Source organism: Peromyscus leucopus, chromosome 3, assembly GCF_004664715.2.
Source record: "Peromyscus leucopus breed LL Stock chromosome 3, UCI_PerLeu_2.1, whole genome shotgun sequence".
Classification (NCBI taxonomy): Eukaryota; Metazoa; Chordata; class Mammalia; order Rodentia; family Cricetidae; genus Peromyscus; species Peromyscus leucopus.
In genome coordinates, this window is record NC_051065.1 from 88,202,574 (window position 1) to 88,226,388 (window position 23,815).

Consider the following 23,815-nt stretch of genomic DNA (forward strand, 5'->3'; position numbering starts at 1 on the left):
GTAAAGAACTCCTACAGCTTAACAAGAAGCTAACTCAAACACTATGTGGTGGCACACAACTTTAATCCCAAAATTTGGGAGGCAGAGGCAGATTGATTTCTGATTTTGGGGCCAGCCAGTTCCAGGATAGCCAGGTCTACATAGAGAAACCCTGTCTCAGAAAACAAACAAAATAACAACAAACTGTATAGGACTTGAGTAGCCATTTATGCAAAGCCAGTATATGAAACACATGGGAAATTGCTCAGCATCATTGATCCTAGGAAATAAAAGTCAAAGCTAAATGATGTACTATGCTCCTACCCATTCTTAGAAATTTAACAGATAGGAGTACAATAACAAGATGCTGGTGGGAACCTACATTGGAACCCTCAAACATTGCTGATGGGAGTATAAATATGTAGCTGCTTTGGAAAACAATTGGGAAAGCCTGGAACAGAAGGCAGTATATTGTATTATTTCTTTTTTAGGGATTATCCAGAGTAGACATTCATAGAAACAAAAAGCAGGTGTTAGCTGCCAGGGGTTATGGCAGGAGGGATGTGTGGGACAGCTTAATAGAGCCTAGGCTTCCCTTGTAGACTGGTGGAAGCCGTCTGTGATTTCTGGAACTTGGTAGTGTGACGGTTATTATTCGGCCTTATTAATGTACTGTGTACCACTGAATGGTTCAGATTATACATGCTTAGGGAACTTTACCAAACACAGAAATAAAACCTGCCAGCGAGTATTTGCAGGTGGTCAGAGGCAGAGTTAGACAGACATTTCAAACTTAGGGAGTCAAAGACAGAACAGTGTGCGTTTTAAAAAACATGGTGATTGCAACTGACTTAAACCTATCAAACATGCTGAAATCCGTGGATTTAAAACAGTACTCTTTTGGAGCGGGTAAAAGCACCTGCCGCCAAGCTTTCTGACCTGAGTTCAGTCTAAGGGAACCACATGGAAGGAGAGACCAACTCTAGTAAGTTGTCCTCTGACCTCCATACCTGTGCTACGGCTTGTGCACATGCCTACACGTACAAATAAGTAAATGGAAAGGAAAGTGTGTTAGGGGCTGAGTTAAGAGCACCTATTGCTCTTGCAGAGGAAAGGGTTCAATTCCCAGCACCCACATGGTGGCTCACAACTGTCCGTAACTCCGGTTCCAGGGGAGCTGATGTCCTCTTCTGCTCTGTATGGGCACCAAGCACTCACATGGTACACATATATACATGTTGATAAAACACACATAAAATAAATTGAATAAATCTAATAAAAAATTTTTAATAGAAAAATGTATTTAAAAAATATGGTTCTGCTTAACTAGCTATGTAACAAGTCCCTTGAGTCAGGGAAATGACGCATTGTTTGCTGCTTCTGTTGTAGGTTTTTTTGGGATCAGCTAAGCAATTGCACGTTGGCCCTTAAAACAGTGCCCGAGACTCGTCGTTTCCTAGTGTTCTTACTCTGATTGCTTGTTGCTGGTGCTGACTCAGCAGAGACTGCTGCTTTGGAACTCCTGCTTGGGACATCTCTGTTTTGGGATTTCCTCACAGCTCAGCAGCAGGTTCTGAGAGCAGAGTCAGGCAGAACCCATATCCACTTATGTTGTAGTCTGAGAAGCCACAGAGCATCACTTTCACTGCCCTCTGTTGGTGAATTATTAACCAAGCCTGCCTTTGCACCTCCCCCACCCCATCCCTCTTCCATAACCCCTGGCAGCCACTGTCTATTTACTGTTTCTATGACTTTGTCTATTCTGCTAATCCTCACAAAAGAAATCATACAGAATCACAGAAGGGCACACAGAATTCATGCTTGATAGGGAGCAGTACGTGTCTAGAAGAGTATTTGGCACATCTGCATAGGTACAGTCAGTATTACAAAATGCTCTCAGCCTTATTTTTTGTGAGGGTGGAGGCTAGAACAACTGATACTCCCACCCCCAATGTATGGCCAGGACTGTGTAATGCACTCAGGCCTATTTTTGTGGAGGTGGGAGCTAAAACAACTGATATCCACCCCCCTTACAGTCAGTACTGTGTAACGAATGCACTCAGCCCTATTTTTGTGGAGGTGGGGGCTAGAACAACTGATGGCCTGCCTCCCCATGTACAGTCAGGACTGTGTACTGCACCCAGCCCTATTTTTGTGGAGGTGGGGGCTAGAATAACAGATAACCCCCATGTGCAGTCAGTATTGTGTACTGCACTCCGCCCTATTTTTCTGTGGGGGGAGGGCCTGAGCAACTGATATTGTTTCCTCATTGCAGCCCTCTCTAAGACCCACCATAGTGTCAGCACTAAGACCAGGATCTTATCATTTTAACCAGATCTTAAAATGGGTAAGATATCTTTGATTCAGCCTTAAAGTTCTAACCCTCCTTCAGCTTTGTTCTAGAAACCAGAGTACTAATGTCATCTGCTTCCTATTCTCTGTCAGGATCTACTGGGATGACAGGCACAGGATAATCTCTCTGGATAGTTTCTTTCAAAAAAGCAGACATCAGGAGGTACCAACCAGCAGTCACAGACAGTTCCGTAACAAATTGGGAATCTAGCTGGGTATGATGGCTGATTCCTTGATCAGTGGTCATTCCTGATGCTGGGATTGTTTCTGTGCGGGTTTTCAGTTCTCTTTGGGTTCATGTTTTCACATCTCCTTCCTTTCCAGAAAATGCAGACTGTTCGCACCTAAGTCAGAGTTGCGGCTGGCTCCTTTTCTCCAGCACCTTCTTTACGTTTTTTGTTTTGTTTTGTTTTGTTTTTCTTCTGTTTAAATTCAGTCTAGGTTGTTCTTCATCTTGTATTAGTAGTTAGGCTTTGGTGTTGCTGTGATCAGATATCTAAGGTAAACAAGAGAGGGAAGATTTATTTGGTTTACTGTTCAGAGAGCTCAGTCCACCTTAGCCTGTGGTTCTTGGGCCCATGGTGAAATGGAATGTCTTGGGAATGGGTACAAATGTGTGACAAAGGAGATTTTTACTTCATGGTGCACAAGAAGCAAAGAAGATTCCATGAAAGGACTTTGACAAGGCACAGCCCAGGGTCATGCCCCTGCTGACCTATTTCCTCCAGTTAAGAAAGTTTATGGAAAATCCCAGTGGCATTCAAGAAATAAGTACCATATATGACACTTGAAAGTGCCAATTGAGTCTGATGATTCTCTTTTTAAAATATTAAAGGTTGCTTGTGTGTGATCCTAGCACTTGGGAGTTGGAGTCTGGAGGATCAAGAGATCAAGGCCAGTCTGGGCTGTGTGATACTCTGTCTCACAGACGATAATGACAACAAAACCAGCCAGGACCAGCCAGATGGTCCTGGTAAAGATGTTTGTTGTAAAGAAAAAACAAACAAACAAACAAACCAAAACAAACAAGATAGAAAAAAAGAAAAGAAAAAAAAAAGATGCTTGTTGTACCAGCCTGGTGAGCCAAGTTTGAGCCCTTTAACCTACATAAAGGTGGAGGGAGAGAACTGACTCCCCAGAGTTGTACTCTAGATCGCCACAGGTGTTCCATGGCCTTGCACCCTTGCCCACCACAAAAAAAATACTACTAATAAAGATCAGGTCTGAGAGATAGCCCAGTGAGTAAAAGCACTTACAGCCAAGTCTGATGGTCTGAGTTTGATCCCCACATCCCACATAGTAGAAGTAGAAAAATGGCTCCACAAGTTGCCCTCTGACCCTTATGCCCTTACACATGTGTGTACACACACACACTAAATGAGTAAATAAATGTAATTTAAACATAAAATCTTAAAAAATTAACGACAAAGAAATAGTTAAGAGTAATTTTTCTGCATTCTGGGTTACTGTTTTGAGGTGTGGGGCTTTGTTTTGGTTTTGGTTTTTGAGACAAAGTCTCACCGTGTGTCCCAGGCTGGCCTGGAACTTGTAGCAGTCTTCCTGCTTCAGCCTTTTTTGTGGGAGGGATGGGGGAAGAGCAGGATTCGAGACAAGATTTCTCTATGTAGAGCAGGCTGGCCTTGAACTGAACTCAGAGATCGGCCTGCCTCTGCCTCCTGTATGCTGGGATTAAAGGTGTGTGCCACCACTGCCCAGCTGTGCTTCAGCCTTTAAAGTGCTGGTGCAGAACTGGTTTTTTTTTTTTTTTTTTTGGTTTTTCGAGACAGGGTTTCTCTGTGTAGCTTTGCGCCTTTCCTGGAACTCACTTGGTAGCCCAGGCTGGCCTTGAACTCACAGAGATCCGCCTGGCTCTGCCTCCCGAGTGCTGGGATTAAAGGCGTGCGCCACCACCGCCCGGCCAGAACTGGTTTAAACATCCAGAAAAGTGTTTGTAGTAGTTTTTTCCTGACAGTAAGGTAATTTTTGTTTGAATACATTTGTAATAAAATATTTTTGTTCTGTATTTATTTAATTGTTCTGTATTTTGAGGTAGTCTGGCTTTGTATCTTAGACTGGCCTGTAGTCTGTGATCCTTACTAACTTGCAGAGTGCTGGGACTACAAGTGTGAGCCAGCATGCTTCCACATTCCTTTAATGTATTGATGTAATGTCTTCTCCTCCTTTAGCGTTGTCTGTGTGGGAAGTTTGTCCTCCGTCCACTGCGACCATGCCGTAGATACTCCACTTCAAGCAGTTCTGGGTATGTAGCTCGTCTCCCTGGAGCCAGGTTCTTTACTGTGTGCTAATAATAGGTGTGTGTGTGTGTGTGTGTGTGTGTGCGCGCGCGTGTGTGTTTGTGTGTGTTACTTTGAATATGGACATGGCTATATAAACTTAACTTTTATTAAGGAAACAGTATTCTGATCACGTCGTGGTTTCAGTTACCCATGGTCATCAGAGGAAAGCTCAGTGCACTTCAGTAAGATAGATCTTTCTTTCTTTCTTTCTTTCTTTCTTTCTTTCTTTCTTCCTTTCTCTTTCTTCTTTCCTTCTTCTTTCTTTCTTCTTTCTTTCTTTCTTTCCTTCCTTTCTTCCTTCCTTCCTCCTCCTCTCCTCCCTCCTCTCTCCCTCCTCTCTCTCTCTCTCTCTTTCTTTTTTTTTTTTTTTTTTTTTTTTTTTGGTTTTTTCGAGACAGGGTTTCTCTGTATAGCTTTGCGCCTTTCCTGGAACTCGCTTTGGAGACCAGGCTGGCCTCGAACTCACAGAGATCCACCTGCCTCTGCCTCCCAAGTGCTGGGATTAAAGGCGTGCGCCACCACCGCCCGGCTGAAGCTTTGCTCTTAAGGTCTGAGGAGTCCCTTCTGTTACATGACTTTGGATGAGGCTTTGCTGATGATGATCTTTTCAGTTCTTTGGTAACTGGGTGACACAGAGCAGAGTCCCCTCTTCAAGTGCTTGCTTCTGTTTTATGGGAATGCATTTGGGTCCTGACTACACAGTTGTAAGTTTAAAAAGTACTTGTTAGTTCTGGTAGCATTTTATTGTCTTCCTTTCCCAATTTGGGACATGCTGAGAGAGCCCTGATCTACTGTTCTAGCTCAGTAATTTTCAAATTTAAATTGAATTTAATAAGAAGTCCTGCTCTGTAGCCTAGGCTGGCTTCAGTTCCAGAGTAGTCTTCCTGCCTCAAGCCTCTAGAATACTAGAATTAGCTTCTTTCTTTCTTTCTTTCTTTCTTTCTTTCTTTCTTTCTTTCTTTCTTTCTTTCTTTCTTTCTTTCTTTCTTTCTTTCTTTCTTTCTTTCTTTCTTTCTTTTCTCTCCTCTCTCTCTCTCCTCTCCTTCCTTCTCTCTCTCTCTTCTTTCTTTCTTCTCTCTCTTCCCTCTCCTCCCTCCCTCCCTCCCTCCCTCCCTCCCTCCTTCCTTCTTTTGTTTTTGTTTTGATTTTTCGAGACAGAGTTTTTCTCAGAAACAGTGCTGTCTGTCCTGGAACTCATAGAGATCCGCCTGCCTCTGCCTCCCGAGTGCTAGGATTAAAGGCGTGTGCCACCATCGCTGGTGGCGTGTGCCACCACCTCCCAGCTAACTTTACTTTTTTTGTGAGGATTTATTTTATTGTACTTACAGAGAAGCATAGAGAAGAAGAGGAGCTTTGGAAGTTAGTGGTTTGAGGAACCTGAGAGGAAATCTCATAGCTGTGCACATCAGGTCTTAAGAGTTAAATAAGAGGCTGTTTCGTTCTTTCTGTCCTAGTTACTGTCTTTGAACGTTTTCTTATCCATGTATAAATATTGTTATCTTATATTGCAGACATGTTAAAAATGATCAAGAAAAGGTGGTTTGCAGCTGTGGCGTTCCACTTGGCTGCTGTGGTCCAGTTAGTGGTAGAGAAATGAAAATGAAATGGTCTATAAGACTCGGTAGGAAAGTAGATAAAAGGAAAACAAAGTATGATCTCTGTCCTGTTTCTCTCTTTTAGGTTGACTGCTGGTAAAATTGCTGGAGCTGGCCTTTTGTTCGTTGGTGGAGGGATTGGTGGCACTATCCTGTATGCCAAATGGGACTCCCATTTCCGGGAAAGTGTAGAGAAAACCATACCTTACTCAGACAAGCTCTTTGAGATGGTTCTTGGCTCTACACCTTATACTGTTCCCTTGCCAAAGAAGCCGGTAACAATTTTAAACAGTATTTCAATTTATGCTATGGAATACTTTCACTCCACTGCTTATTTTTGAGGCAGAGTTTTATGTGGCTGAGACTGTCCTTGAACTCCTTATCCTCTGGATTCCCCTCCTACGTTCTGGGGTTACAGGAATGTTCCATATACCTGGCCATGGAATTCTTTTTAAAAGCAAGCCCTTTTCATCTGGACAGTAGTGTTTGTGTGTGACTCAGTGCACCCACCCTGCCAGATGTGTGTCTGTTAGTTCTCTTCAACTTGAACTAGCAGTAATCTAGACAAGTAAAATTTTAGCCTATGGAAATTCCGTAAATGCTCTTACTTACCACATAAAAAGTAACCACACTGCACAAGGGTAAGTCAAAGCGGTGTGTTGGACAGAGGTGACTGGCTGGCCTGTGACGGAGGCCCAATGTGGCTGTGTGCACTAGAACATAATGTAGAGTTGTCAGGATGGAGCCTGTTGTTGTAGCTAGTTACAGCTCACTTTAGACAAGAAAATAAAAGCCACACATTTTTTACTGTCTACTGTTTGGTTGACAGTTTGAAGAATGTTTTCCAGTGTTCCTGGAGCGTTGAACATATTCTTCAGTTTCACGTCAGCACACCACTAGCTTACAATTTAAAAACATAATGTATTATTTTAAGTTTTAGTCATTATTGCTATTATTATATACACATATACATGCATGCATACATACATGTGTCTCCGTGTCCATGTCCCAGCTTTAGTGTGGAGGTGAGAGTAAATTTTTGGGAGTGTGTTTTTCTTCCACTGTGGGATCCAGGGATCAAGTTCAGATTGGCAGGCATGTACAAGTGTTTTTACCCACTGAACCATCTTGCCAGCTCATCTTTAAAAGAAATGCATTGCATCTGCTGGAATTAGTTACAGGTGCTTATGAGTCACCATGTGGGTGCTGGGAATTGAACCTGGGTCCTCTGGAAAAGCCTCCAGTGTTCTTAACCACTGAGCCATCTCTCTAGGCCCCTTTTTTAAGTTTTTAAGTATATCGTTGTTTGGACCTGTATGTATGTTTATGTACTCCCTGTGACCATGGAGACCAGCAGAGGATGTCAGGTGGGAGTTATAACAGTTGGGAGCCACCATGTGGGTGCTGGGAATCAAACTCTAGTCCTCCGGAAGAGCAGCCAGTGTTCTTAACTGCTAAGCCATTGCTCCATCGACTATTAAATATTTCTTAATTCAAACACAACGTGTTGTTTACGCACAGATACAAGAGCCATACAAAAGAGCACAGGCTTTTTGCCTGTTGGCAGTAGGTGTTTCTGTATGCTATGAGGCTGGACATGGTTCATCAGATAGTTCAGTCTAGTATCTAGCATGGCCTAGAGACCGTCTGTTGATAAGAAATGTTCTCTGGTTTCTTCATCATAACCAACCACACTGTTCCTGGCTGGTCTTCCAATTCAGTATTTCTTAGACATTTAAAAGGTTTGCATTGGCTAAAAGAGATAGTTAGGCTGCTGTAATACTCACAGAATCATGTGGCTTCATCAGTTTTAAGCCATTCGATCCAGGGAGGTAGCTGGAAGCACTTCTAGGAGCAGGAGGCCTGGCTGAGAAGTTGAGAATAGTATTCCTTTCTTACTCAACATAATCAGTCACAAGTGTCATCTTTTGTGAATGAACTCTTTACCTGTGAATGGCTTTTGCCTGTGCTCACTCCTAGTTGCTTTGTCGACTGGTTCTGTTTGGACAACATAGTATACCTGTACTGTACCATCTCAAAACCTACATGCTTCATGATTTGCTCCCTCCCCGCTCCCCCACTGGTGTTAGAGATCGCGCTCGAAGCTCCACAGGGCTGTACCACTGAGCCCTCAGCTCCTGATTTGCTTTTTTAGTAGTACAGCTCGTAGCAATTATCAGGTTGCTGGGTTAGAATTGCTAGATTATTATTGCTTTTATTTTGTTAGCTCTCTGTTTTACTTAGTCTGCCTTGACCTTTATCACTTCATACCCCAGTTGTCTTCTGAAGTAAAGCCATTTCATTTCCCATGCGCCTGGCCTTTCCCTGTCTCCAATCTTCACCCCCAGGTTTCTGAAAAAATGTAGATTATCTTCATGTCAGTGTAGACTCTTCTCAAATAAGCACTGCCATGCTTTCATGTCACTGTTTGCCAGGAACTTTTAAACATTTGTAGTTTCTTAGGAACCAAATGTCAGTGGGGTTGTAAAGATTGTCTGATGGACTAGCAAGTCTTGCCATCAAGACCAGTGATCACATGTTAGAAGGAAGAGCTGACTCCTGCAAGTTGTCCTCTTACCAACATATGAGTTACTATGGTGTGTGCTTCTCCCGGGGCCCAATAAATAAATGTTGAAAATAAAGATTGCTTGAATGAAGCCAGGAATGGTTAAATGTCAGCCCAGAAGCTGGCCATTGGTTCCTTTTCTTTTCTTTGCTTTCTTTCTTTCTTTCTTTTTTCTTTTTTTTTTTTTTTTTTTGTTGTTGTTGTTTGTTTTTGAGACAAGGTTCTTTTGTATAGCCCTAGCTGTCCTGGAATTCACTTTGTAGACCAGGCTGGCCTTGAACTCAGAGATCCAGGTCCACCTGCCTCTGAAGGTGTGTGCCACTGGTTACTTTCTCACCGTGGACTTTACTGGGTGTTGGTTTGTGTTATTATCAGTAATATGGCTCTTCCTTGCTTTTCTCACCTTATGCCCAAATAGTATTGCATAGAAATTATGTCATTTGTTAAAGATTTCTTTTTAAACTGAGTAAAGAGCCAGGTAAGATGATCTCACAGAATTAATTCTGTAGAAGACTAGCTAAGAACGTTGTGGAAAATGCTGTGGAAGAAGCGAGAGGGCTCACTCTTTTTCCAGATACTGGTTTTATCCCAGTACTACTTAATAAAAAAAAGGTTTTGACATAGGAATAAAATGTAGAGAAATAGAACATCTGAATTTGGAACTGCATCATAAACCTGCTTGCTATGAGAGTGTGAGCTGCTGGAATTATGTGAAAATGATAGGCAAGCCAGGTGGTAATGTTGCGTGCCTTTAATTCCAGCACTCGGGAGGCAGAGGCAGACGGATCTCTGTGATTTTTGAGGATAGCCAGAGAAACCTTGTCTCGAAAAAACTCAAAAAGAAAATGAAATGCTGATGTCTCTAAAAATATATATAACCCTGGCCTGGCAATGGAGCTTGCTTTCTCAGCATCCATGAGCTTCTGGGTTTGATTCCTAACAAGAAAAAGGGAGAACAAACCAAGGCCCTTCCCAAGCTATTAATTTCATTGTTATAGAAGAGTAGTTAAATTTAAAAGTGGATTAATGTGCCAAATTATGAAATATCAGTGTAACTAAAGAGCAATTCTTGACTTAGAAGACACTGTCTACTATATTCTGTGTTTAAAAAAAAAAACAACCTGCAACAGGTTGCATGTTAATTTGTACAGTGTAACTGTTTTGTTTTAAATAAGTGGAATATTGTGTATCTTCCTCAGCTTATTATTGGGATGGAAGGATAGATTTTAGATTTTCCCAGTGATGGCCTGAGACCTGGAAGGGAAAAGGGTAGTGAAGAGCCCAGTGCGACCACTGATGGTTTTGGTGTGTGCTTGTTACAGTGAGCACGTGTTTCACAGTTCCAAAAGTAATGGTGAGGTGGATCATATCTGCAGTTCCAGTGTTCAGAAGGCTACCATGGACAGATTGGAGAGGCCAACCTGAGCTAGTCAAACCCTGTCTCAGGAGTTAAAACAGGCCGGGACTAGAGAGATGGCCCGGAGGTTAAGAGCACTGGCAGCTCCTCCAGAGGAGCAGGGTTTGATTCCCAGCACCCGTGTGATGGCTTATAGCCCTCTGTAACTCCAGTTCCAGGGGCTCTGATGCCCTCTCTGGCTTCCCTGGGTACCAAGTACACGTGAGGCACAGACACAGTCTAATTTAAAGAAAGTGGACATCTTTCTAGTTTCTGGGACAAAAGTCGTAAAGCATTTCTATTTCTGTTAAGTAGTCATCTTAGGACTGTGTCACTCACTGCCTGCTCTGGCCAAAAACCAAAATGGGACGAGATTGGTGAACAAGAGCGTTTTTTATTATTCCTTATTTTCCCTAGCAAACCTGGCAGTTCCATTAATGAACAATGTGTTAAGTCAGCCTGGCTGTAATTGGGAAAGGAAAGCAGTTACTGCTTACAAATCAACCATGTGTCTTCACGTGTGATTGCATGGATTCTGACAGTAAGAGAAACAGCAAACGAGTGTTCGTTCTTGCTCCAGGCTTCTCATCCTCATTTGTGCCTGACTGACTGCATAGAGAAAGCCATCATTTTATGTGCACATAGGTGGACATAGATGGCTTTCTCAGTGCTGAATATGTAAAAGGGGGATGTCCTGTATCATATGATCTTATTATCATAGAAGACGACTTTGGTGTTGCTAGTACATGGGCTAATCCATTGGAATTAAGTTTTGGAATGCATTTTTGTAGTAATAATGGCTTTTTCTATGAGTATATTGCAAAACGTTGATATCCTGACCTTTAAAAAAGAATATTACTATATATTCCCTTTTAAAGACAATATTATATCCTAAATATTAAACATTTCCCTTTCCAAGATTCAGTCTGGTCCACTAAAAATCTCCAGCGTATCAGAGGTGATGAAAGAATCCAGACTGCCCGTGGCACAAACCCAGAAGCAGAAGGGAGACACTCCAGCTTCAGCAGGTACTTGTGAGAGCCACTCTTTGGCAGGTATAATGGGAGGCATTGTCTGAGTGTGTCTGTCCCTGCAGTTGGAGGATGGTCCTTCCTGTGCTGTGAAGGACTCTCGGGTCCGTAGTTCACCTGTCCTACCCCGGGAATTTCAGTGCTTGAGTGCACGCAGTATTGAACTTTGTGACAGCAGTTCACTTGAATTCTCTTTTCCTTTGTTTGACACCCAGCCTTTCCCCTGTGTACACTTTCAGAGTGTTCTCCCTTCTCACTTTCTCCCTCCTCTTTGCAAGTCTCATCTCTATAATTGTTTTCTCTGTCTTGGTGATAAATGTGTCTTGCATATATATGCCTTTTTCACTTTTAGGATTAGCCAGTATTCTACCCTAGTATATAGCACCTGTCTAAAACACCTCTGCTCACCATACACTTGGACTTCCTGTGATTTTTTTTTTTTCTTTATTTTAAGTTTTTATTATTTTATTCATCTGGGTGTTTAGTCTGCATATATGTCTGTGTACTATGTGTGTGCAGTGCCCACAGAATCCAGAAGAGGGCATTGGATCCCCTTAAACTGGAGCCACATGTGGTGCTGGGAATCGAACTCAGGTGTTCTGGAGGAGCAGCCAGTGCTGCTCTGAATGGTTGAACCTTCCTGAACCGCCGCCTTCTTCTGTTTTTCTGCAGTTACTCCTGACTTGATAAATCACTGGACTCTGATTAAACAAATACCTCTTGAGTGTGTTATAGAAGCTGGGGACCTACCAGTGAACACACACTTTAAAATAAAAAACAATGTGCTAATATTCCTTGATGGGACAAGAGGAGAAAGTTCATCTACCGATAAACAAGTACAGTACATTGTAAGCCATGCTGGAAAGGGTACTTGTAATTTTAAGAGCATAAATCAGAAAACCTCACCTGAGCAAAAACTAGAAAGATAGAAGGGAGTGAGAAAACCGCACAGATAGCTGCTGTGGTAAAGTGTCCCAGGCCACAGGAGAGTCAGTGCCAAGGCTTGCCATGTTGGGGCAGGGAACAAATGACGCTGAAGTGGAGTTAGTGGAGAACAGTGGCAGATCCACCACGGGAGCAGAAGGGAGGCCTTGGGAGCCATTGTTTCTCTTTGGAGTGGAGTGGGGCAACGTTGGAGGTGCTGAGCCAGGGAATTTATGCCTGCATTTATTTTTGTTATTATTTGTCTAGAAGTGGTGGCACATGCCTGTAATCCTAGCACTTGGGAGGCAGAGGCAGGAAGATTATTAGCAAGCCAAGACTAGCCTCAACTACATAGTGATTTCAAGGGTAGCCTACATGAGACTGCCTCAAAACAGTATGGTATATAGATAAGTAAGCCATGGCAGAAACAGGGAGACCAGTGAGTAGATTTTGTTAATAATATAGGTTTATCTTTTGAATGAGGCCTTCAAGTTTTAAAACAAAATTTGTCTCATTTTACTGGTTTCCTACCCATGTCATCTCTATAATTGTTTTTCTCTTCCATCAACATTTTTGTTTATAAATTAATCTTTCTTTTCTGAAGTGATTTTTTTTATGAGTTCTTTTCTTCACACACTGTCTTCACTGTGAACATAGTCTTCCCTATGTTCAAAACTGTCATCTTGTTCCACATCCTTCATGTCTTCCTTTATCTCTGCTGTTCTTCAGGACGCTTAGAGACCCTCTCCTGAATTGCTTTCTTTTCTCTGCTCCTCTGCCACAGACAGCTTTTTCTTTGGTGTTCCTTTTTGATGTGTTACTCTGATGTCCACTTCTCTGTGCTTAGATTTAGCACGGTCACTAGAAGGCTTTCCTGAGGTAAGAGGGATTAAAGTGTCTGTAGGTGCTGAGAAGACTTAGTCTTGTGCCTTCTCAACCTTTCAGTTTTCTGTGGTTCTGTGCTTACTCAAACACAGGGCAGTGGAAGTATCTGTACTTTTAAGTACAACATGAAGTGCTCTGCAGCAGCAGCTCCTTGCCTACGGGTTAAGGACAGTGCGAGTACCGTGCATAACATGTATTTATAGCATCTACAGGGGCAGCTCAAATTATTTCTGCAGCAGGTGATACACTTTCGGTCCCAGCCCCTGCCGTTCAGCATGAAGACGCTATAAAAACCGACCGTTCCGACACTGGTGAAGGAAAACCCGCATCTGTAACCTCAGGTAGTTTCATTATTCATGTGTTATGCTGTTTTCTCATCAGAACTGCCTTGCCTTGGCCCTTAGACACTTTGGAAATGTGTACCTAGACTGGTTTCCAGTCTTCAGACTTGTCTAGGAAAGATTGAAACTCCAGTCTAAGGTAATCTTTGAAAATATGGTGAAGTAGTTGCCTTACTTCCTTTGGAATCAAAAGAGGGTGATGCTTTAGGGTCCTCACACCCCGCCTTGCCATCACTGTGAATCCCTGTTAGCTGTTAAAAATCTGTTGAAATTTGCTCTCCTCTTGTTCACTTTTGCTGCAAGAGGAAGCATTCTCATCTTCTGTAAGGGAGCGACCACCTGAAGAAGTTGCAGCTCGTCTAGCGAGGCAGGAAGAGCAAGAACAAGTTGAGATGCAGTGTATGTAAATCCAGTCGCTCTCAGTGCTCTCTTCATCCATCAGCACAGCTTATCTGTCATCCAGTAGCTGGCTGGGTTCCTTTGTGTCTTTGTGTCATTGCCTAGCTCCCCACCATCATCTCATCATCTGTGCTCTTCCCATTGAAACTGCCTTGATCCAGGTGACGTGAGGTATTACTGGTGAACATTCCAAATCCATTTTATCATTTCTAGTACAACGCTTTCGTGTAACTCCAGGAAACAGAACTGGGTTATTTCAACCTTTAAAGCTTGTTATGCTTAACCAGGTGGTGGTGGCACACACCTTTAATCCCAGCACTCAGGAGGCAGTGGTAGGCGGATCTCTGTGAGTTCAAGGACAGCCTGGTCTACACAGCGTATTCCAGGACAGTCAAGGCTACACAGAGAAACCCTGTCTCAGAAAAAAAAAAAAAAAAAAAAAAAAAGCTTGTATGCTTATGAGTGTGAGCCTCAGTGGCTCACACTGCAGCCTATAATACCTCTACTCCAGACTCACTGTTGGCAATCTTAGGAAAGAGGGTGTTCTGCATGTTGCTAGTCTTTAGCAAAATACGTGTATTTCCTCTAAAGTTTCAGTTCTGTATTATTGTGTGTGTGTGTGTGTGTGTGTTGTGTGTGTGTGTGTGTGTACTTATCTGTACATGAGTATCTACAGCCCAGATATTTTCCTGTATAGCTTTCCACCTAATTTTTGAGCCAAAATCTATCACTGAACCTTCAGCTTGCTGTTTCAGCTAGACTGCTGTTCTCATCCTATGACCCCTTTTGGTCACCCTGAGGCCATCTGTGTATCATATATTTACATTATGATTCATAACAGTAGCAAAATTATAGTTATGAAGTAGCAACAAAAAAAATGTTATAGTTGGGGGTGGTCACCACAACATGAGGAACAGTATTAAGGGGTTGCAGCATTGGGAACGTTGAGAACCACTGGGTTAGACTGACTGGCCAGTGGTCCCCCTGGGGTCCCCCTGACTGTCCACCCCAGCAAGGTGGTTACAGATGCACTTGATGCAATGCCCAGCTTTTATGTAGTTGGTGAGGATCTGAACTCAGGTCTTCATGCTTGAGCAGCAAGCACTCTACCCACTGAGCCGTCTCCTAGCCCCCATTACGATTTTTGATAGTTTAAAAAATGGTACCAGATGCCCCTGTTTACAGGAGGTGTAGGCTGTCACTTACGGCACTGTACCACTGTGTATTAGTGACTTCGGGAATAATGGGGTGTAAGGGGGTTTTTGCTGAACAGAAAGTTACTTTCAAGTTCTCCAGCAGCTGTTGTGAATTTTCTCTCTGGCGACATCACTTGTTTTTCCTGCTGCTGCACCTGGCTCTTTCCTTGACACCTTGTTGGCTCTACCCTGTTCTGAGGAGCTGCCATTGTGAGAATGGAGAAGGAGGAGCCCTAGGTGTAGGGCATCTGCGTAAGCCCCGGCCTTGAGTGGTTCTGTGGCTGTTTTTATTCTATGTGCTCCTCCATGCCTGGTCTTGTTACAGACAGTTGAGAATGTTAGGTAAAGGAGTGAAGCGGTTTTATGTTTCCCATTTTTCCCATAATGGTCGTATGTTTCTCATCTGTCTCTCTGATGCTTTTCTCCATGAGTAGCTCAGACTGGTTTTGACTTATTGTCTAGCCCAGGGTGGCCTTGACCTCACAGTTCTTCTGCCTCAGTCTTCCGAGGTATAAGATTACATACATGCTAAATTCGATTTTCTCCTCACTTTTCTTTCTGTTCCTTTGTCATATGAGCACTTTGATTTAAGTTATACATCAGAGAAGCAGAGTCTGCTGCTTTGGCTGTTCTTTTCGGGGTGGGTCTAAATTCTCATGGTTTGGTTTAGACAAACTGAAAAAATTTAGCATCATGGCTTTGCCTCTTAATTTTTCCTTAATTTTTCCTTGATTTTTCCTTAGAACTATGTATGCATGTGCACTTTTTAAAAAATAGGGATTAAAGCATAGTAGCTAGACGTCTAGAGATGGTAGTGTTGCGGGTGACCTGCCTACAGCCTGGTTTTGTATGGTTCACTGTTGCCTGGTCTTGGATGCCCACCATTAACAAAGCCTGTCCCAAGATCCAAGTGCCATATTTTTCCTCGCTTTCTGTTTGCTTTCTGGATACCTTGCTCTTTAGATTAAGCTGCAGTTTGATCTCAGTTTCTTGGTATTTTCTCACCATTGCCTTTCTTCACTTATCTGTGTACATGTGCACACACTGTCTCCTCCAGATACTCACAGAATAAATAAAAGGTTAAAGTGGGGGGAAGAAGAGAGAGAGAGGAGACAGCCTTTAATGTTGGTTTTTATTTCTTGTGTGCTTTTTGGGGAAACTGTCCATTCCAAGTCTCCCTTTGGTTTTTGTTGTTGTTTGTTTGTTTGTTTAATTTTGTTTCTTTGTTTTAGACAGGGCCTGCTTTAAAAATCTCATTGATTGATTGATTGATTGATTGATTGATTGATTGTATATATGTTTGTATGTGTGGGAGCACAAGAACCATGGCCTGTATATGTGGCAATCAGGGATTGCACTCAACAACTAGCACCTTTACCTGCAGAACCATCTCATTGGCCTTGCTTGAGATAAGCTTTTGTTGTATAATGTGTGGTGATCCTCCTGCTGCTGTCTCCCCAGAGCTGGGATTACAGGCAAGCGCCACCACACATAGCTTTTCTTTTACTTTTTTGTTGGCATGTTTTTTTGTTTGTACCTTGTCTAGTGTCTTCCTGTATCCTACACATATGAGTTTGCTATGGGTTTTCCTCTTTCTGAGAAGTTGAAAATAGGTATCTGTTTTCTCCTGGTGAGTCTGTGCAATTTTTATAAAATGAAATAGTTAATGATTATGTTACATGTATGTATTCCCTTCAGAATGTTCTAAACCTTTCTCCATTTGATTAAGTTAGCCTTTCTAAGATATTTTCCTGCTAAAACACCTTTTATTTTAGAAAACTCAGACTTTATACAAGTGGAACTAATATAGTAAAATCGGACAGATCTGCCATCCATACTTAATTCTTTTTAAAGATTTATTGGTAGTTTTTTAAATCTGTGTGAGTGCTTGCTTGCATGCATGTATGTATGTATACCATGTATGTGCCTGGTGCCTGTGGAGGCCTGAAGCAGATGTTGAAGACCATGGAAGTAGAGTTAGAGGCAGTTTTGAGCTGCTGCTGTGTGAGTGATGGAACCAAAGCCTGGTCCTCTGCAAAAGCACCAGTGCTCTGAGCCATTTCTCTAGCTACGGTCCCACTCACGGCCCCTGTACTTTGAAGAGAATTACGCTTTTCTAAGATTGGGTCCTGTGTGTAACTTACTTTGTTTTATGTTCTTATGAGAACTAATTGCACCAGAAGACTTTTAGGAAAAAAGGAAAAGTTTAGTCTGTTGTAAGGAGGATTTGTTTTTAGCTGTTCTTTCTTTTTTCAGCTCTAGCCAAGAGTTTAGAAGATGCTCTGAGCCAGACTGCATCCGTCACTCTGCAGGCTATTACAGCCCAGAATGCTGCGGTTCAGGCTGTCAATGCACACTCCAACATACTGAAAACAGCCATGGACAATTCTGAGGTACGCCAAGGAGGGGTTGACCTGTGTAGTAGACTGATTGTTTCTGTTCCATATGGGCTTTCTCGAAGACAGTCTGCAATCTTCTTTTTTCTTGTACATTTTTAAGTCAGGCTCTTTTCACTGTGTATCCCAGAGTAGCCTGCAATTCATTAAGGAGGCCGTGCTGTCCTCAGACTTGCGGTGACCCTCTTGCATACGCCTCCTGAGTAGGGATACCACAGGTGTGTGCTTAGCTAGAGTAATTGTCCTAAAAACACAAAACATCTGGGGACAGTTGGCATATACCTTTAATCTCAGCACAGGGAAGACAGAGGTGGCAGATCTTTTGAGTTTGAGGCCAGCTGGTTTACATGGCAGGTTCCAAGCCAGTCGGTGCTTCACAGTGAGACTTTGTCTCAAAACAAAATTGAGAAAAACTTTCAGATATGTTTTAAGTGAACCACAGCACTGTTACAGTGTGAGAACTCAGGGTTTTGTTTTGTTTTTTTTTTTTTTTTTTTGAGACAGGGTCTCATGTATCACAGGCTGGTGCTGAGATGATTGTAGCTAAGGATAAGCTTGAACACGAGATGCTTCTGTCTCTACTTGGAAAGTGCTAAGATTACTAGGTATACACAGTCTCACTTGGCTTGAGAGGTAGTTTACAATTGCTTTTTCTTAATAGTCCTTCAGGTTTTTGTTAGCTTTAATTTTTTTAATTTATTGCTTTATTTGAGATAGGGTTTCTCTTTGTAACTCTGGCTGTCCTGGAACTAATTTGTAGACCAGGCTACCCTTGAACTCAGAGATCAGCCTGTCTCTACCTCCCAAGTGCTGGGAATACAGGTGTGCACCACCAGGCTGGAGAGATGGCTCAGTGGTTAAGAGTGTTGGCTGTTCTTCCAGAAGTCCTGAGTTCAATTCCTAGCAACTACATGGTAGTTCATAACCATCTATAATGAGGTCTGGTGCCCTCTTCTGGCCTACAGGCATATATGCAGACAGAACACTGTATATATATTAAATAAATCTTTTTTAAAAAAAAGTGTGCACCACCATGCCCAGCCAACCATTTCTTAAAGAAAACTTTTTAATTATTTTAGAATGATGTGAAATTTTAAGAAGTAGTACTAAGACTTCCTATGTACCATAGACACTGAATATTGTAACGTTTGTGCTAATAATTTAACTTCTGTTAAACACTTAAAAATAATAATTTTGATTTCTGAATTATTAGCGGGACTCAGCAAATTTCCTTTAACATTACACTCAGTTTTAGTATTTGAAAACATATCTCAGTACGAAATCAATTAGACTAAAATAGAGTAAGCACGTGAACTGGGACATTAAAGCTGAAGCTCAGATGATCAGAAAGTGACTTTGCCAACTGTTCCTGTGTTCCAGGATCATGCACGATGTTCTTTCAGTTATATGTCCTCTGTCCACCTGTCTTAGTTAGGGTTTCTCTTGTTGTAAAGAGACACCATGACCATGGCAACTTAAAAAGAAAACATTTAATTGTGGTGACTCGTTTACAGTTTAGAGATTCAGTCCGTTATCATCATGGCAGGACATAGCAGTGTGCAGGCAGACATAGTGTTGGAGAGGTAGCCGCTACATGTCGATATTCAGGCAATAGTTAGTAGACTGTCTCACTGGGATGACTTGGGCATAGATGAGACCTCAGAGCCCGCCTCCACAGTGACACACTTCCTGTAACAAGAGCACACCTACTCCAACAAGGCCATGTCTGCTAATAGTACTCCTCCCTTTGGGGGCCATTTTAAACTGCCTTTTAAATTTGTAGTAAACGTGTCTTTTAAACTACCACACCCGAAAGAGTTGGATTTGACTTCTGATAGTATTGTTAGAAATACAAACTTAGAAAACTTGAAAACACATGCCTTTAATCCCAAGGAGAGGCAGGTGGATCTCTGTGAGTTCAAGGCTAGCTTGCTCTACAGAACTAGTTCCAGGATAGCCAGAGCTGTTTCACAGAGAAACACTGTCTTGAAAAACCCAAAACAAATAAATAAAAAGAAAATTTTATTTTGTTTTTAGTTCAAAGGGGGAAAATTGTAACTATCATAGTTTAGTCAGGTAGCAAAACGGGAAAGCAGTCAGGACATTTGTCATTTCATTACATAGGCGTGGGAGGGTTGGAAGGTCCTTGATGTCAGGGACCCAGTGGATGAATGTCCTTCAGAGGGACAGCAGTTGGGGGCTTTGGAGTGGAGCAGCATGAACGGGTGTTGTCTTCCACAGTGAAGGCACACAGTTTACCACTGAAGAGCACCTTACAGAAGCCTTACCTAAGATGAGGGAAGATTAGGCCTCTCATCACAAACATTTGTAAGCGGAGTTTTCAATGTTTTTTCCACATAACATTTTTACTGATTCTTTGGGAGTTTCACGTCATGCACCCTAATCATAATCCCTTCAAAGTCCTTCCCAAAAGAAGTTTAAAAAAAGAAAGAAAGTCCTCTGTGCTATCTATATATTTGCTGGAACATGGCCAAATTCTTAGTGGCCTGCCTCTGAAATAGAACTGAGTCCTTACTCTCCCACACCTACACCAGAAAGCTGTCAATTGTGGAGAGTTACTCTTCAGCATCTCCATCACACTTTGAGAGTTCTCTTCGATGGCTTCCTGTCTAGGCTGTAACTTTTTCTTTTTCTTTTTTTTTTGGGGTGGGGTGGGGTGGGGTGGGGTTGGGCTGGGAATAGGGTTTGTCGTAGAGGCCTTCCATAGTCTCTCCTTCTTAACTGTGCATCTGCAGTCATCGATATCATGGCAAAAGTAGTCTCCTTGCTCTTCATAATCAGCAGGAAGCATGGATCATGGCCCTCCACTCTGTTTCTGACAACAGCACAGACCAAGAACATGGCCCTCTGCTTTTGTATGTTCATAGACCTAGACATGGCCCTCATAGGCTTCCTGGACCATAGACATCAACATGGCCTCCGGTGGCAGCGCAGGCTACCCACATCAGTGTGGCTCCCAGTGACAGCACAGCCTACAGATATCTACATGGCTTCTGGCTGCAACACAGACCGTAGACATCCACATGGCCTTTGGCCGTAACATAGGCTGTGGACATCAGTAGAGACCCTGGCTGCAGTAGGACCACAGACCCAGACATGGCCTCAGGTGGCAGCTCAGGCCACTCAGATCAGTATGGCCCCTGGCGGCTGCATGGCCTATGGACATCTACATGGCTTCAGGCAGCAGTGTCCACCATGGACATCTGCATGACCTTTGGTGGTACCTTGGACCATGGGCATCAACATAAACCCTGGCTACAATAGGACCTCTGACCCAGACATGGCCTTTGGTGCCAGCAAGGCCCTGTATCACCATGGCCTCAGGTGGCAGTGCAGGCCACTCACACCAGTGACAACAGACTCCAACATCCCATCCTTTGGTGGGAACTTGGACCATGGACATCAACCCAGATCCCAGCTGCAGTAGGGCCATGATTTAGTTGTTTGAAACACTACCTATTTCTTTATTTTCATGTAACCAAGCTGTTTTTATTTAAGTTTACCTTTTTGTTTGAGGCAGGGTTTCCTGTATCAAAGGATGGCTTCAGACTGAGGATGGATGACCTTTACTTCTGAGTCTCCTGTGTATACATCCCGAGTGTTGGATTTTCAGCAGTGTGCTACCGTGTCCGGTGTTAGGTCCTGCTGTGGATGGAACCCTAGGCTTCATGTATGCTAGCAAGCACCCTGCCAATTGAACAATATCCCTAACTTCATCTTCAAAATTAATTTTATTTGTTCTGAGATAGTCTTACTGTGTAACCCAGAACAGTTTCAAACCTGTGATCTTCCTGTGTCAACATACCACTGTGCCCTGCTACAAAAAAATCTGCCCATTTTCACAGATTTTTTGCTTGTGTTAGGGGATAGTTTCTCACTATATATGGCTAGCTTGCCTAGAACTCACTATGTACACCAGACAAACCTCAAACTTGTGATACTTCTGAGTCACTTTCCTAAGTACTGGGATCACAGATGTGTACAGCTATGCCTGGCACATCTTTATAAATGTTAAAAATGCATTCCAACTTCTGATTGTTGTAGTAAAGCTGCATGTGGACTGGGGTCTGTAATATGTCTTTTTTATAGTGTGTGTATGATGAGAGTGTGAGTATGCATGTGTCCATGTCATGGTGCATGTATTGAGGTCAGAAGACAACTTTCAGGAGTCAGTTCCTTCTACTTTTTTGAGGCATTATCTCTCTGGTTTCTGCCACATTGTTTAGTCCTGGCTAGGTGGCCCATCAGCTTTCAGGTGATTCTTGTGTTTCTGTCTCTTGTCTCTGTATACAAATGCTGGTATTACATACAGATGCATGCCACTGCATCCAGCTTATTTATATGGGTTTCAGGGATAATACTAAGGTTGTCAGGTTTGTGTGACAGCCTCTTTTATCTGCTGAACCATCCTGCTGGTCCTGAATTAATTTTTCTTCTTTCTTAATCTTTTTGTTTTTGTTTTTTTGAGACAGGATTTCTCTGTGTGACAGTCCTGGCTGTTCTGGAACTCATTTTGTAGACCAGGCTGGCCTAGAACTCAGAGATCTGCTTGCCTCTGCCTTCCAAGTAATGAGATTAAAGGCGTGCACTACCACCACCAGGCTCCAGATTATTTTTTCATAGTGTTGGGAAACAGCTGCATTTGACCTGACTATGTCTATTACAGGGCTCTTTCTTTCTGGACCTCTGTAGCCTGGATTGCCTTCAACCAGGAAGAGACATCTTTGTCATTCATGTTTGTATCTTTATGAGTCTATTTGTCAGTTATGAAGAGTTCTGTAATAAAAGGCAAAGTTCATCTTTCCATATTTCATTGTAGTACTTGGATATCATTTGAAATGTTTATGCTCGTCAGTATTAAATTGGGAATATTTATTAATCTTATAACTAGATCTTAGTTACTGTTTTATACAATTTTAAATATTTTATCAATGTGTTGGAATTTCTTTATAATCTTTTGAAATTTTAATTTAAGGATTTAAAACTTTTATTCTAAGACTAATTTTATTAGACTGCCACAGTGGTCCAGTGCAGTGAAAGTTATCAAGAGGATTGGCTTTTAAATTCTCCCATGGGAATTGATGTGCCCTTAAAATGGAGACCATATCAGATGTCAGTGGGAATGTAGTGGAGAATTGCTGTTAAAGGAGACTTCTCAAGTCAGCTCTGTTGCCCTATCCTAGAATGCCCTATATAGAACAGGCTGGCTGGAATTCACAGAGATCCCTCTGCCTCTAGTCCCTGAGTGTTGAGATTAAAGGCATGTACCACCAAGTCTGACTGTTTTGAGAATCTAATAATAAATACATTAAAAAAAAAAATTCCTAACCCAGCCAGGTGGTGGTGACACACACCTTTAATCCCAGCACTTAGGAGGCAAAGTCAGGTGGATCTCTATGACGTTGAGGACAGCCTGGTCTACAGATCGAGTTCCAGGAAAGTCAGGGCTACACAGAGAAAACTTGTCTCAAAAAACAAACAACCAAAATCCCTAACCCTGTGAGATAATGAATTTCTATTCTGGAGAAACATTGTCTATAACTTTTTTTCTCTGAAGTTAATCGCACAGAATTCTGCATTTAATCTTGACCTGTTGTATGATAGTGAGAGCAATTAGTTATGTTTATGTAACTTAACCTTCTGTTTAGATCGCAGGTGAGAAGAAGTCGGCCCAGTGGCGAACCGTGGAGGGTGCATTGAAGGAACGAAGAAAGGCAGTTGATGAAGCTGCTGATGCCCTTCTCAAAGCCAAGTAATTACTCACGGACTTTAGCAAGTGATTAGGGCCTCCTGGTGACTGTCTTTGGGCTGGACTTGCTCTGTGTGATCTTTTACAAAAGAAGAGGGAGAGAAACCATTCCCTCACTTCTCCACCAGTGTGTGCTCTGAACTGGCCTCAGGAGCAGGAAGACTTAACAGAATACATTCTATGAAGCATAACTAAGCTAAAAATAAGTAGAAATGTTTATGAAGGAGCACATATAAGTGTCAGGTTTGTTGGGGGCTGGAGAGGTGGCTCAGTAGTCAAGAGCACTGGCTACTCTTCCAGAGGACCTGGGTTTAATTCCCATCACCCACATGACAGCTCAAGATTGTAACTTTAGTTTCAGGGGTTCTGACACACTCATACAGACATATATGTAGACAAAACATCAGTGCAGATTAAAAAAAATACATAAAAGTCAGATTTGCATTGGATTGTTGCTTAAATTTTATGTGTCTACTCAGTTGCCATGGTTCTGTTCTAATTTATAGATTTTAGTGGGATGATCAGTACAGTTTTATCAGAATTTAGAATATTTATCATAACAATTTGTTGGACCTACAAAAAGAGTTAATTTATTGAGCTATATGCTACCTTGACCTTTCTTCCCACAAATGGGCTAAAGCTAGTCTCTTAGTTTGGTTTCTGTTGCTATGGTAAAGACCCTGACCGA

At 42.3% G+C, this 23,815-nt stretch overlaps 1 protein-coding gene across 10 annotated transcripts in view; it reads left to right on the forward strand.

The window, feature by feature from the left end:
- Positions 1–23,815, forward strand: part of Immt (inner membrane mitochondrial protein) — a 49,136-nt gene that overhangs the window by 12,197 nt on the left and 13,124 nt on the right. For 2 of the 10 annotated variants that reach the window (XM_028860526.2, XM_037203809.1), the window contains exons 2-8: positions 4,518–4,591; positions 6,309–6,498; positions 11,105–11,213; positions 13,229–13,366; positions 13,670–13,765; positions 17,218–17,354; positions 23,027–23,130. In XM_028860526.2, the coding sequence (XP_028716359.1) occupies positions 4,518–4,591; positions 6,309–6,498; positions 11,105–11,213; positions 13,229–13,366; positions 13,670–13,765; positions 17,218–17,354; positions 23,027–23,130 (848 nt within the window). The remainder of the gene's footprint in view (positions 1–4,517; positions 4,592–6,308; positions 6,499–11,104; positions 11,214–13,228; positions 13,367–13,669; positions 13,766–17,217; positions 17,355–23,026; positions 23,131–23,815) is intronic. The other 8 variants (XM_028860527.2, XM_037203810.1, XM_028860530.2 and 5 more) reach the window with 5 other exon arrangements.